The following is a 15069-nucleotide window of genomic DNA, read 5'->3' as shown; positions in this document are numbered from 1 at the left end:
ATTCCTACGTGCTTCTACTCTCACCCCTTCAGTCTATTCTTCAGATAACAGCAAACTTCTAAACGATCACTTGACATGCTGCCACTTTTGTGCCTAAAAGTCTAATAGCTTCCCAATGTACCTGACAAACATACTGAAACCTCACGTTGACTTAAAAGACAGTTCATGATTCTTTTTTCCCACCTGTTTCCTCCTGACTCACATCTGCTCATCCTTCTTCTGCCTCAGGAGTTTCTCCCACTTCATTCGTTCTCTATCCACAATTTCCCTAGTTCACGCATCAAAGTATCAGGTTCTTCTCACTAACTAGGCATCAGCTTTTAATCCACCTCTTCAGAAAAGACTTTTCTGACTAACTAATAAAAGGCAGGTTCCCCGCTAGTTATTCTCGTTCAGAGCATTCTGATGGCTCATGTCAGAGCATTTATCAACATTAAAATTACGCATTTGCGTGATACCATGTTAACTCCTTTACTTTCCACCTTCTCTACTAAACTACAGCCTCCATGAAAATAGAAACTACTTTATATCTGGTACAAAATGGTTGGTAATTATATGTATAAATAAACATTCTAATAAGTAAAAGTTAAAAATGTTTCCTGAAATAAATTATGTATTTACATGTATATGATTAATTTCTTTAATAAATATATAACATCATAATGTAAAGGTATATATAATTATAAAACCCCTTCTTTCCCACTCTTCCTTCCTTCTTTTAAATACCATTCATTAATATGTGGGTTACTTTCATAATGATTGTCCTTTATTTAAAAATAGCTAGAACCTTGATATTTTCAATTTGAATATATAACTTTTAGAATTTAAAATAATCTCAACCATTTTATACCTACAAAGTCCAATCAATGTATCTTCAAGTATATCAGGCATTTGGATAATTCTGCCCTTGATTGTGTTTTTCCACTCTTAACATCTAAAAACAAATACGGAATTACCTTTAACCCATGAAAGAATATCACACCCTCGTTTTGTGCATACACACATCTATACAGCATAGATGGACATTTCATTTCCATTCTCTCTAAAGCCCTGAATTGGTCCCAATACCCATGCTTGGCTTTTCTGCTTCTAAAGCATTGTTTTCTTTCTCTTCATGACTTCGTGATTTCTTCCTTTCAAAACCTAGGTCATGTAAGGGGGAAGGGAGATCATAGAAGAGGGTAAAGGGGGTCAAATATATGGTGATGGATGGAGAACTGACTCTGGGTGGTGAACACACAATGTGATATATAGATGATGTACTATAGCTATGTACACTTGAAACCTATGTAATTTTACTATCCACTGTCACCCCAATAAATTTAATTAAAAAAAGAAGTGTCAGGATTCCTGGCTTATGCTAAATAACTGTATCAATATTGTTTCCCAAAAACTTTAGAAGTAATTATCCTTCCCACTTATGTTAACTTCCTCTGCAACAAATTCAGCATGAACAAGGAATTTTTCACTGTAACTGGACTCCCACTTCCATAGAAATCGCTGAACAATAAAGAACCATTGATTTAGTTAAAAAAAAAAAAAGAAGAAGAAGAAACCTAGGTCATGTGGAGATAATGTCAAAGCACGGACAGTGTGATATTCCAAGGAGAACCAGAGAGACATAAAATATTCTAGGATGAGATGAGAGTGTGGCCAGGATCTATGGAATTTTGTTATGCAGCTGACTAATGTGTTCACAATACTTGTCTTGAACAACAAATTCTTGGTACATTTTATTGCAGGCATAAAGTCCTAAGCAAGGACATTTTAAGAATATAGAGATGCTTTTACAAATACACTTCTCTAACGTGAAAAAAACTAGACATTTCAGTAATACTGTTGATTTTGTACTTTTTTTTGCTCTGGTTTTCTCCCTTGCTATAAATAAATTGGTTTGTTCTTTGTATTAATCCATTAAAAACATTCAACAAATACCTTTCATACTGGCCTTCCAGGAAAACATCAGTGGTATAATCTATTATCTAACTAATATATATATATATTTTCCCTGAACATCCCTTTTAGAACTGCTTTACTCCAAGAGAAGAATGCAAGCTAGCTGACCCAGGGCTATCTCATCTCTGAGTTAATAGAACTGTTGAGCATTTGTCAGCGATGGTATTAGCTGGGTGACTTGACTTGACTTTTATTTTTCTAAATTCTTGTCTTTTTCAAATTTAGTTTTTGCCTTTTAGCCTGATTCCTTTGCAACTTTGAAAGGTTACTTAGAAATAACAAAAGCCTAACTGCCTCAAATACACATAAAATGAAACCTCTCATTAATTTCAAAAAAGGTATTGGTGTGTTGAAAAGTAGTAACTATTTTGGGTCAAAATTTCATCTTTTGAATAGTAAGTATTAGATATGCACTACTTGTGTATATAATATTTACTTTTCCGTAATTTAACCTTGAAATTGAAAATACTTGTATTATAAAACACTCTGCTGTATAAAAATGAGGAACTCAGATGTGTGTACAGCTACTTTGTGTTTTTTTCACTGAGCTGTTCTTAACTATTTCCCAATTTTAATTCATTTATTGAAATAAAGTAGCCAAACTTGTGAATCTTAACAATCAGAAGTAAAAGTTATTTATATTTGTGCATACATATATACTGTATTTTGCCATGTAAAGGAATGATGCGCATTTTTTTGCCCAAATTTGTGAGGGAAAAATAAGAATGTGTATTATACATGGGTAGTACTAATTCCGCATCTGTATAAATGTTTTTAATTCTTTTATTTATGCTGATGAGTTAAAAGTGTAACTCTAGAAATCAATAATGATATCCGCATGCAGAATAACACTGGAATACGATAATCAGTTTTGTTGAACTTACGATGAACTTGCAACGACGAAGCGTTCTTGGCCTTCTATGATGTGTAAGTATCGTAAATTTGTTACCGGTACATAAAATTTCTTGTACCTTGTATCTGTTCTTGTGTTTTGTTATTTTTGTGTTACATAAAATTTATTGTACCATAATATGTTTAAAAATAAATGCTAAAATTTCTTTATAATACAAAAAACAAGTACCTAAATGTAAACAAATAAAAGTTTGAATTAAAAAATTAAAACAAAACATTTTTGTCCTGAAAGTTTGGGCCAACAACATGGGTGCACATTTTATATGCGTATTACATCGACAAAATACAGTATTATTCATTTTATTTCTGTACCAAGTATACAAGTGTAAAGTATATTTTGTTACTCCAATTATTATTATTAAGTTATATACTGGAGAAACCATTTAATCTAAATAATGCCTAATATGACCGTTATATTCAAGAAGGTCATTTTAGGACCCCAATGAGTACACATTAAAATATCTGCTATGAAGATATTTGACATGCTAGACAAAGAATGGTTGAATTAACCATGCTTTAAAGCTTCAACCTAGTCAGAGACTACACTTTTTAAAAAGACAATGATGAAGGGAGACATGAAGAAATCTTAATTTAATAGAGGCAATCCACGGTGAAAGAGACTGTACGTACCTGTCGGCACATGTGATCCCACTCAGTGTTAAGTTCTCTGAGTTCTGTCTCAAGTCTGGAAGCAAACTCTGGCTCCGCTTCATTCTTTATCTTCTGCCCACCTTCATTGACACTATTTAGACTGGGCTGAATTGTCTGGATATCATTGACTAAAAGCTAAGGAAATAATACATTTAAGCTCGCTGGAAACAATTACATCAACATATTAGAAATGCAACACAGGCAACATAAAATTAGGAATCATGACATGACACATGAATTTTGTCTTTTTAAAATCTGAAATACACACACACACACACACACACACACACACACGGCTTAGATGTAAGCCATGCAAAAAATGTTCAGTGGTTTTTATGGCATGAATAAGTATGGAATTACCTGTATTCTACTTAGATTAGATACAAAAGGAAATAAATTTACTATTTCATGTTAGAAAAATGTGTGAAGATAATGGGCTTTTTATACGTCATTGTTTTTGGAAGGATTCTGGTTTTCAAACACAGGCTATTGCAGCAATCAGTTATAATATGATGGGTGTGAATGTCATGTATAAGGTGGATTTCATTTTTCTGCTTGTATTTACAAAGGAAACTATTTAAAGAGCTAGATTATTTTCTTCCCATTGCATGACAATGGTATAACAAATATTATTTCAAAAATCCATAGCATATTATATTATAGTACAGTTCAATATGCATGGAAAGAGCAACACAGTATGCCCAATAATCTGTAAGAAGATATAACCAAAGCTCAAATGATTATTTACCTTTAGAGTCAACTGCATCTTATACTAAAATAATCATGTATGTTGAGGGTTGAGTAAAAGGCCATGTTTTTCTGTTTCTCGTTTACTTAACCAAATTTCTCAACCTTTGCATTACTGGCATTTGGGACTGCACAGTTCCCTGTTGTGGGGGGCTGTCCCGTACATTGCAGGCTATTTAGAAGCATCCCTGGGCTCTACCCACTACAGGCCAGTGGAATCCACTCTACTCCAAGTTGTGACAAACAAAAATAATTCTAGAAACTACTAAACGTCCCCTGGGGGTTGGGAGGGAATCGCCTCTGTTTGAGAACCACTGATATCACACACACACACACACAAATGTTCTATATAAAAGTCTTCATGTGAAAGGTATCATATGCAGATCTTACCCTGCACTGCTTCAGCTGCTTTTTAAGGATTTCTAAATCCCCAAGGGCAGGCCATTCCTCCTTCAGGAAAACACCAACTTCAGCCATCCATTTCTTCAGGGTTTTTATGTGATTCTGGAATCAGAGACGCATTGTAAGGCATTGTTGGGGTGCTGATATCTCTTACCACGATTCATCACGGTAATATGTCTAAACACAAGCCCAGGAACAATTCCCATGGTTGAAGGATGTCTCTAAGTAGCTCTTGAGGAAAAGACTATTTTGACTGAGCCTGCATTTTTATGGTCTACTGTATAAGCACTGGTGTGTGAAGTCTGCTATTGTTAAAAATAAAAAATTACTACCAAATGTCGTTTTATGATGTTACTCTCGAGAACATTAAATCATATCCCCCCCTTGCGAAATTTCAAGTTACACAACAACTCAGGATAATACTAACAATGTGCCTTTACAGTACATAAAACAAACTATGAACATTAAACTCAATGTCATGGTGTCTTTATAGCCTCCCTAAACCTGAACTTCCACAAATTGTTTGTTGCCGTTGACAGTTTAAATAGCCCCTCCAGTTGGGAACTTTCAGACCAAGATTTTGTCATCTTCAGAGAGAAAACTTTTGCTTTGAATTTCTTAGTTGCCTTATCAGGTTGAAGTAAAGATCAGGTGAAAAATGTCCTCTTTTATCATTTATAAACAGCCAAGCACCTCCCATTATGCTTTCATATACTGCCCATTGCTTTTTTTGGCTACTTTTCAAATGTATGATTTTCGAACTTCTTTATTTTCCATACAATGCAACTATGCTGTTCACATGTGCTATTTTCTCCTTTCTAAATTTCTATTGAAGATCTGTGCTGCTCGGAAAGTTACCCCTTCAATCTGATTAATAATAATTCTAAAAGCGTTAGACTAAATCTAAGAACTCTCGATTTCACCATCATCCTTTTGCTGATATCTCTTAAGTTTGGTTTTATGCTTCTTTCATGTTACCGTTGTGCTAGTTCAGATCTTATGTATGCATGTAGGTGTGCATATAAATGCACACATATCTTTATATGTAGAATCATGTACATGTGTATGTTGTACGTTACAGAATGTTTTAGGACTGCTCAGTCTTTTGGTTTGTACAAGGTAAGAAAAACAGAGTACCTGACTGAGATTTAAATCCAGAAGCTTCTTGTTTTGTTGTTTGTTTTTATTATTAGTTCCAGGTGTACAAAACAATGTAATAGTGAGACATTTACACCCTTCACAAAGTGATAACTCCCCTCCCCCAATCTACTACCCCTCTGACATCATATATTGCTGTCGCAACTCCATTTATTCTATTCTCTATGCTATACTCCGCATCCTGTGACCATATATATATATATATATAAAATTACAGAAGCTTCTTGTTCTGATGTTTTTTCATCATGCATGATGCTTTCAAAGATTCTTAGCAACATTATTATTCACAAGAATTCACCACGTAAGAGAGATATTGCTTATATCATTAAATATTTTAGACTTTAGAGTAGAATGTAACTGTTACTATTTCCAGCTTGGGTGATTATTAATATGTGGTACTATTCAAATCAATTAAGTCAGTAGAAGCTGGTTGTGGAAGGTGACGGGGTTAAGTTTATACACATAATTATAAGTTAAATATGCTCTGAAATGATATGACTATATTACATGGTAGATAACTTTTTATTTATTCATAAGATAAATGATAGCTATATTTTAAAGGACATCCAGACTAAAGGTAAGATTAGTGTTGAACATTATCTGAGCTAAAAATACATTTAAATCCCATTGGTATTGGTGGAAAAAAATTAATTTCAATGAAAATTGAAAAACTAATTTCAATGAAAATCTATGCAGATATTATCCTTAGTAATATTCCCTTGGGCAAGGGAAGAGAAAAAAATAAACATATGGGATTACATCAAACTAAAAAGTTCTTTTCACAGCAAAGGAAACCATCAATAAAACAAAAAGGCATCCTACTGAATGGTAGAAGATATTTGTCAATGAGACATCTGATAAGGGGTTAATATCCAAAATTTATAAAAAACTCATACAACTCAACACCAAGAAAACTGACAACCCAATTAAAAAATGGGCAGAGGACATAAAGAGACATTTCATTAAAGAGGACATACAGATGGCCCACAGACATGAAAACATCTTCAACCTCACTATTCATTAGAGAAATGCAAATAAAAAACACAATGAGATACCACCTCACTCTGGTAAGAATGGCTATCATCAATAAATCAACAAACAGGTGTTGGTGAGGATGTGGAGAAAAGGGAACCCTGGTGCACTGCTGGTGGGACTGCAAATTGGTGCAGACACTAAGGAAATCAGTATGGAAGTATCTCAAAAAACTAGAAACGGAACTACCTTATGACCCAGCAATTCCACAATCGATCCAGAGAAATCCAAAATGCTAATTCGAAAAATTATACGCACCCCTATGTTTATCGCAGTGCTAGTCACAATTGTCAAGAATTGGAAACAACCGAAATGCCCATCGGTAGATGACTGGATTAAGAAACTGTGGTACATTTATACAATGGAGTATTACTCGGCCATAAAGAAGAATGAAATCTTACCATTTGCAATGATATGGATGGACCTAGAGAACATTATGTTAAGTGAAATAAGTCAGATGGAGAAAGACAAATACCACATGATCTCACTTATATGTAGAATCTAAAGAACAGAATAAATGAGCAAACTAATTAGAAACAGTCTCAGAGATATAGAGAAAAAACTGAGGGTTGCTAGATGGGAGGGGGTGGGGATGGGCGAGAAGGTGAGGGGATTAGAAAGCACAAGTTGGTAACCACAAGATGGCCACAGGGATACAAAAGACAGTTTGGGGAATACAAACAATTAATGTTGTGAAGATTTGGTGGAGTATCCGATGGACTCTTGTCTTATTAGGGAGACCACTTCACGGACGGTGTAGATGCCTGACCACTGCGCTGTACACCTGAAGCTGAAGCTGAATAATATTGTATATCAACTATAATTTAATATATATATAGCCACAGCAATGTGGAATACAGCATATGGAATGGAATCAATGGAACTGTAACAGCTATATATGATGTCTGAGGGGTACTAGATTGGGGGAGGGGGTTATCACTTGGTGGGGGGTGTAAATGTCTAACTATTACATTGTTTTGTACACCTGAAACTAATGAAAAAAAGGAAGAAAGAAAACCTAAGAAGCAGAACTCCTAATTACTGTTTCCTTTAAAAAAAAAATAGAAAGATTTATCACTGACTTTGAACAACTACAGAAGTTAACTTACTTACCTTAAATTTTATGACGCATTGTTAGGGGAGAAAAAAGTTAAGAAAGAATATATATAAAAGGTAAAATCTTGAATTACCTGAATTTTTCGGAGTTTAGCCATTTGCTCCTCTAGCTTTTGGCAATGTTCGACCAGCTGGGAGGAGAGCTTCTTCCAGCGGCCCTCAATCTCTTCAAATTCTGATTGGTATTTCTGGCTAACGTCAGAGGGAGCTTTCTGTGACATCTCTTTCACAGTGGTGCTGAGATAGTTTACGCCACTTTGCTGCTCTTGCAGAGAACTTTGTAAAGCCTCCAAATTAAAAAAGGAAAGTACACGTATACTAACTGATGAATAATAATATGTTTCATTGTGCAGGAGCAGTGACAAACTTCTTCAGTTAAATGAAATGAACTTGAAAGCTAGGTGATTCAAATATCTATAACAATAGATGATGTAATACTAGTTATAAAATAACTAGTGCTAATTGAAATTCTACTTTTTATCATGAGAGTGATTTTCGCAGCACTTAGTAATATGTTATTTTAAAATCTATGCCTACTTTTATGAACAATGTGAAATAGATCCAAAACTGTATCTTATAGCAACCGTTTTAACACAACTAATTTGATTCTATCATGTTTGTATATTAATAACTACATTTGTAATACGTTTAATTATACTGTGCCTTTAGGAAGACAATTTCTAACCTCCCTAGGTAAAAATATAACTAAATCATATTGATATATGGAAAAACAAACTGAGAATAAGTTACCAACTGGATGGTCTACTAATACCAGGTTAACTAAAGTATCATATTTTTCAAAAGACATTGATATATTTTGTAATATTATAGTTTTACCAAAAATTCTAGGGTAATTTTGGCAGGAATTTAAAAATACTACAAAATATACCAACATCTTTTGAAAAATATTATATATATACATATATATATACACATATATATATACACACATATATATACATATATATGTGTGTATATATATATATATATATGTCGGGGGTGCCAAAAAATATATACACATAATTTGTATTCATCTTTTGTTATCAGTATGTACCGAGTATTACAATTTTAATACAGTTTGTTTCTTTTCTTAAAATGTATACACATTTTTTTGCACTCTGTGTGTGTGTGTGTGTGTGTGTGTGTGTGTGTGTACACATATACCTATGCAATCCCTTTTAATAGGATGCCTATCTTTAGGTTTCCCTTCCTCAATATTTATTTAAATTTCACTTTCTGGTTATAAAGTAATAAAGGTTCAAGATAAAAAATGGAAAAATACACATTATATACAACTATTATGATTTTGTATAAACTTCCAGTTTTTTCTACGTGTAACTAAATACTAAATATCTGATCTTATGATGTGCACACATACACATTCATTCCTACTTTTATAATGTGACCTATAACATACCCAAAATATGTCAAACAAATAACTTTTATGGTTCCATGATACCTTATGCATATTTTATGGTATTTTCATTTTTATTTTACTTTTATTTTACTTTAGTAAACTGTTACCGTTGTTTGATTATTTAGACAATACGTATACAGCATACATATAACTACATTTTGAGCAGGGCATTTAACCATGTCCCATTATTAGCTCTAAAAGCTAATTTTGAGCTTTCTACTTCTGTAAATTATGTTTAAAATCCATCTGCCTCGATCTACCTATATCTTTGAGTACATTCTGATTATTTCCATAAGACAGAGACTTCACGGAAATAGTATTCATGTACACAATTAAATGAATTATTTTGCAGGTTATTAAGAGGTATTGAAAAGTTTTCCTCAGCAAAATGTATATTCATTTACATCTCTACCAGTTAGTGAGAATATAGCTCATTGCTGCCAGATCTGTACTGATTATCTCTTTTGGGTTTGTTGGGGTTTTTTTCTTTTGTAATTTAATATGTGAAAAATGATATCTCACTTGGTAAATCTGTACTTCTTCCTTTATAATTTGAGTTATAATTTTTCATATGTTTAGTGGTTGTTTTGGTGACTTCCTTATTCATGACTTTCACCCTTATTCAAACAAATTTTTCATTAGTCTTATTTTTCTTTTAAATTGTCTCTGGTGTTTTTACAATGTTTGTGACTTCTTCCATTGATGTTTATGTTTCCCCTACGTTTTTAAAGATTTTTATTAAAAATTTCTCCAACATTTATTAAAATGTTTTGGAACTTTTTAATTTATGTGGTATTTTGTTTTGGTGTAACATTTGATGCCAGGTTCTAACTTCATTTTTTTTCAGTTAGTTCATATATTTTCTTAATAATATTTGTAAATAATTTTCCTCTCTTCACTGTTTTCTCAGTAGAAATGTACTTTTCCACTCACCCATGCACCATTTCTTCTGTATTTAACCCACTCCCCTAGTTGCTATACCTTTGTACTCTTCTTTTTTTTTAAGTTTATAGTTCTATTAAGTCACATATTGTTCAAAGTAAATTTGGAATCCTTCCAAGTATTAAAAACAACAGAAATGGAAAAAATATTAAACAGTTATAGTGTGTTTGGTATTATAGTAGAGGAAATAGTCTAAATGGGACAATATACACTAGGAAATGTTTTGGTTTTTTAATTTATTTGACAAAATACTTCTAAAATTATTTTGTTAATAATATTTCACTCTTAATAAAGATCTCTTGATATAACAAAGCTAAAATTTTAATCTGTCTTCTTAATTTAATTCTAAAAATATGGATATATGATTTCAGTTCCTAAATTAATGAGCATGTTTCATATCTTAAAAACTAAAATGTGATTGAGATACCACACGGGCTTTTCAGAGATAGTAGGAAAAGATTCTAAAATCTGTTATAAATTATTTCTTTCATTTCACACATAAGCATTTAAAATATCCCAATATAAGGCTGTTAAACACATAGTTATTAGAACTCAAATAACTAACTACATCATTACATAAGACTAGTGTTTAAATTAAAACTAATTTTACGACTACACCATTTTACCTCCTTCTGTTTGGAAATATGAGAGCAGTTATATATCAGCAAGCAAAGGAGGAAAATAGTACCACAACTCTCATAATACTCAAAATCAATGTGTCTAAAACACATACTAAATGAGAACGCACACACTTCATAAGCAGATCATATCATCGTCTTCGAAGATGGAAGTTTGATCTTATAGAGAGAACAAATGCCTAACATATTCAATTTTTAGAGTCTTATCTTCATTTTTTTCAACTGGTAAACTATCAGACTTGCCACGATTATTTTATTCTAGTATTATTTTAAGGTTACACCAATGTGATTGCTTGTTTACTACTCTGTTTAAGACATGCAAACATTCACAGACCTGTAACTCGCTGAGTCTCTGCTCCATGATTTCATATTCAGTGATGGTAACCTGAGGTATAGAGAGTTTGGTTTCTGACTGCTGGATCCATGTCTGGACAGTGCTCATGGTCTCCTGATAGCGTATGGGTGGCAACGTGTCAAAAACTTTATCAGAAGGGAAAAAAAAAGAAAATCGTTTAATCATTTTAAACTTTGTCACTATGTTTTCTTAAGTTGTCAGCAAACTCATCCATACTACTAATTACAAATATTAACGAAATGTAAAAGCCTGAAAATGACATTAGAATATAATGTCGAAGATATACTCCTTCGTCCGTCTGATATTCTGACAGAAACTATGCATATATTACATTGAATCCTCACATCAGCCTTGCAAGGTATGCATTGTTCAATTCATTTTCAAGGTGAGGAAATGGAGATACAAAGGGGCTAAGTAACTTGCTAACATAGATGGCACTTGGAGAAAATAAGTAGAGTCCATGTATATCTGATTTTGAAGGCTATGCTCGTTCTGTGTCATCATTTGCCTTTGGGGAAAAAAGTATCATTACAGCCCTTTATATTTTAAATTACATCTTATACCCTTTAATTTTACTAGAAAAACACTTTATGCATGTTTAGTATGTGTCAGAAATTCTAATAATTACCACACACATTATCATTCTTAATTCTTTTAATAAACCTATGAGATACACATTTTTATTCTCATTTACAGTTGAGGATACTGAGGCTGTAAAAAAGGCCAACTAATTTGCGCATAGTTAAGCATCTAGTAAGTGTCAGCCAGGATTTTAAACAAGGCTCAGGCTCATCCCGTTTCAAAATCAAAACCACTATCAAGTGGTGTACTTTTACACACACACACGCACATATCCATTTCCAAGTATACATAAAACTAGGAAATGAATATATATAGGAAAATACAATGTGTGTGTGTGTTTACATATATATTTATAAGCTTTATATATATAGTTTTATAGAGCTATACATAAGCTTTAAATCACATATGCATCTCTGTATATATGCTATAACTATACAGAATTTGTATATATATGTATTCACACAGACACATATACACACACAATGTATGACTTAAGTAGCTATACTAATCATGTTCAAGGAGATTAACAAGATTGAGAATTTGGGTAGGAAACCATAAAAATGACCTAACAGATTTTTAAGGAGAATCAAAACTAAATTCTAGAACTGAAACATGTAATAAGTAAAAATTAATAACACAATGGATGGGTTTAAAATAGATTAGACAGAGCTAAACAGAAAATCAGTAAATCTGAAGATAGTCCAGGAATGTATATTTGGAATGAAGCATGGAAAGACAAAAAGGTGGGAAATAGAGAATAAAAAAACACACACAGAAAAGTGGTCTAACATAAATGTATCCCAAAACTTTCAGAGAGAAAAATTGGGCAGAAGCCATATTTGAAGAGATAATGGCTGAGGATTTTCCTAAATAGATAAAACCACAGTGCAAAACACTAGTTTAAATAACTATCAAATGGCATTATTTAATCCACATCATTTTTAATAGATACATAGCATATGAGTTTTACTTCTATATACCAATTCCTTTTACACTAAATGAGAGGAAAACAGAAAAGTATTTTGCATACTATTTAATAGGGTTATCAGATGGTAAAATATTTTTAGAGTGTGTGTTAGAAATGCAAACTGAGAATTGCACTCAATGTGCTTATATTTATTTGGGAGTTCCTACCCAAGTTTATCTTAAGAGGCTTTATTTAATCTGAGCACTTCTGATTTCCTATTGAAAGATCTCTGTGGTACTTTCAACCTCACTGTTTTCTTTCATGTAAATAATGTGTTTCTCTACTGACTAGGTACGTTTATGCTAATGTTAGGTATGCATTAATAAACAAATGTGAAGAGGAATCTCATGAATAGTAATGAAGTAAAGGAGTACTTTGCTATGATGAAGCCGAGAGACAAGGGTGTATGTTGAATGGGTTATAAAGTTTAGTTTCATTAAACTTGGACATGTACATTCTGGAAAACAGTGCTTGTTTCCCTTGTGGCAGCTGCTGGGACAAACATATATTAGAAGCTAGCCAGAGGTGATATGAATCAGACCAATTTTGTCCAGATGATGAATATGTGTTCGGAGGGAGAGAGAAGTTTAAAAAAAGGTGAGAAGTATATTGGGATTACTTCTTCTTAGAGAAAGATCAACAGGTTTTTATGAACATCTAACAGAGTGCTTCTCCATTCTGCTTCTGCAGAAAGAGGCTGTGTAGCATGACAATTGGGAAGTCTACTTTTTGCCCTGTGCTTTGGAATTGGCTCTGCATTTACTAGTTTTGGCAAATTACTTGACATTTTAGTAACTCAGACCTCATTTATAAAAATGGGGATGTTAATAAATTACTTGCGATCATTTATTACTGCTTCATTCAGCCAATATCCATTCAATACTCTGTGAACCAGGGATGCAAAAAGTAAAAATTAAAAAAGCAAAACCCGAGCTTTAATGATGCTTGAAATCTAATTGGTGAGTCAGGAAATAAACAAATAACCAAAGATATTTTCATGAGTAATGGAAATAAACGGCAGTGAAGAAAAACTGAGGTATCTGTGGGGAGATCCTTCCAGATAATGCAATAAAAGAAATTTAAACTAGAGAATTAGATATAAAAATGTTGGAATAAATGAGGATCTACACAAGGAATGATGGGTAATCAATAGATGAACAGTACCAGGAAGCCACTACCATTCCAAAGATTAGTGGGACAAAGAAACGTATGGTTTGGAGTTACAAGAAACCAATAATGGGAACCAACTAGCAGGAGCTAAACTCACAGGGAGCTTCCATTTGGGGACACAGCAAGCCTGAGCAATGCTGTCTCGAGAGGGAACAGTACTGAACCTTGGAAGACTCATTTTCAGCCACTGATGGAGATGCATCCTGAACCAATGAGAGGGGAAGAGAATATTCCAGCTTCTCTCCTCTACTCATCCTCAGTATTCTCCAAGTGCCTCCCACTGGTTGAACCAAGCAAGTAGCCAATTTAAAGAAGGATGCTGGGAAGTGTAGTTTTCACGGGAGGATTCAGGAATGGCACTGAGAACAGACAAATGATCTGCGTGGGCATGATGGTGAGGATGGGCTTGGGGGGTGGGGAGGAAAAGGAATTTGAGAGTGGGAACAAGGGATATTAACGGTTTTCGCAATATTCTATCATTTAGTGGTTAAGTAGGCAGATTAATTTTTTCATTATTTTTTAAATGTCCATACGTTATATCAACTCTGCATATAATAAAAGTAATTAATTAATCAAATTAAATAGAACAAAAAGGACAGAAAATGACTATACAGTGAACAAAAAGGCCTCTCTGTGGAAGTATAATGTGACCAGAGACTTCAGTGAAGGAGGGAGCTATGTGGATAGTGAGAGGAAAGGTTTTCCAGGAGAGGAATGGCAAGTTTAACAGCCCAGAGGCATGAGTGTTCCCGGTACTGAAGGAGCACAGCAAGGAGGCCAGTGGAGCAAGGTGGACGGTGCATGGACATGAGGGCAGAGCGGTCTTTGGGAACTCTGTCCACGAGGTCCTTGTAGAGCATAATAAGAAGACACTAGATTTTATTCCAAATTTTTCTATATTTGCTAATCACTATGTCCACTATAGGGTATATAGCATATTTGCTATTATTATTAGCTAGAAGAGAGACATCAGACGGTAAGAAAGTGATGGCGACACACTCAGCGCTAAGGATAAATTGTGAGT

The 15069-nt window shown here is 33.5% G+C and overlaps 1 protein-coding gene across 6 annotated transcripts in view; it reads right to left on the bottom strand.

Annotated features, from left to right (window-relative positions):
• DMD (dystrophin) overlaps positions 1 to 15069 on the bottom strand; it is a 2143628-nt gene that overhangs the window by 1321225 nt on the left and 807334 nt on the right. For all 6 annotated transcript variants that reach the window (XM_033109718.1, XM_033109734.1, XM_033109713.1 and 3 more), the window contains exons 22-25: positions 11306 to 11451; positions 8049 to 8261; positions 4657 to 4770; positions 3499 to 3654 (exon numbers count right to left, since the gene is read on the bottom strand). In XM_033109718.1, coding sequence (XP_032965609.1) covers positions 3499 to 3654; positions 4657 to 4770; positions 8049 to 8261; positions 11306 to 11451 — 629 coding nt within the window. The remainder of the gene's footprint in view (positions 1 to 3498; positions 3655 to 4656; positions 4771 to 8048; positions 8262 to 11305; positions 11452 to 15069) is intronic.

The sequence above is a fragment of the Rhinolophus ferrumequinum genome, chromosome X, assembly GCF_004115265.2.
Source record: "Rhinolophus ferrumequinum isolate MPI-CBG mRhiFer1 chromosome X, mRhiFer1_v1.p, whole genome shotgun sequence".
NCBI lineage: Eukaryota > Metazoa > Chordata > Mammalia > Chiroptera > Rhinolophidae > Rhinolophus > Rhinolophus ferrumequinum.
This window is presented reverse-complemented; position numbering and strand designations above follow the sequence as displayed.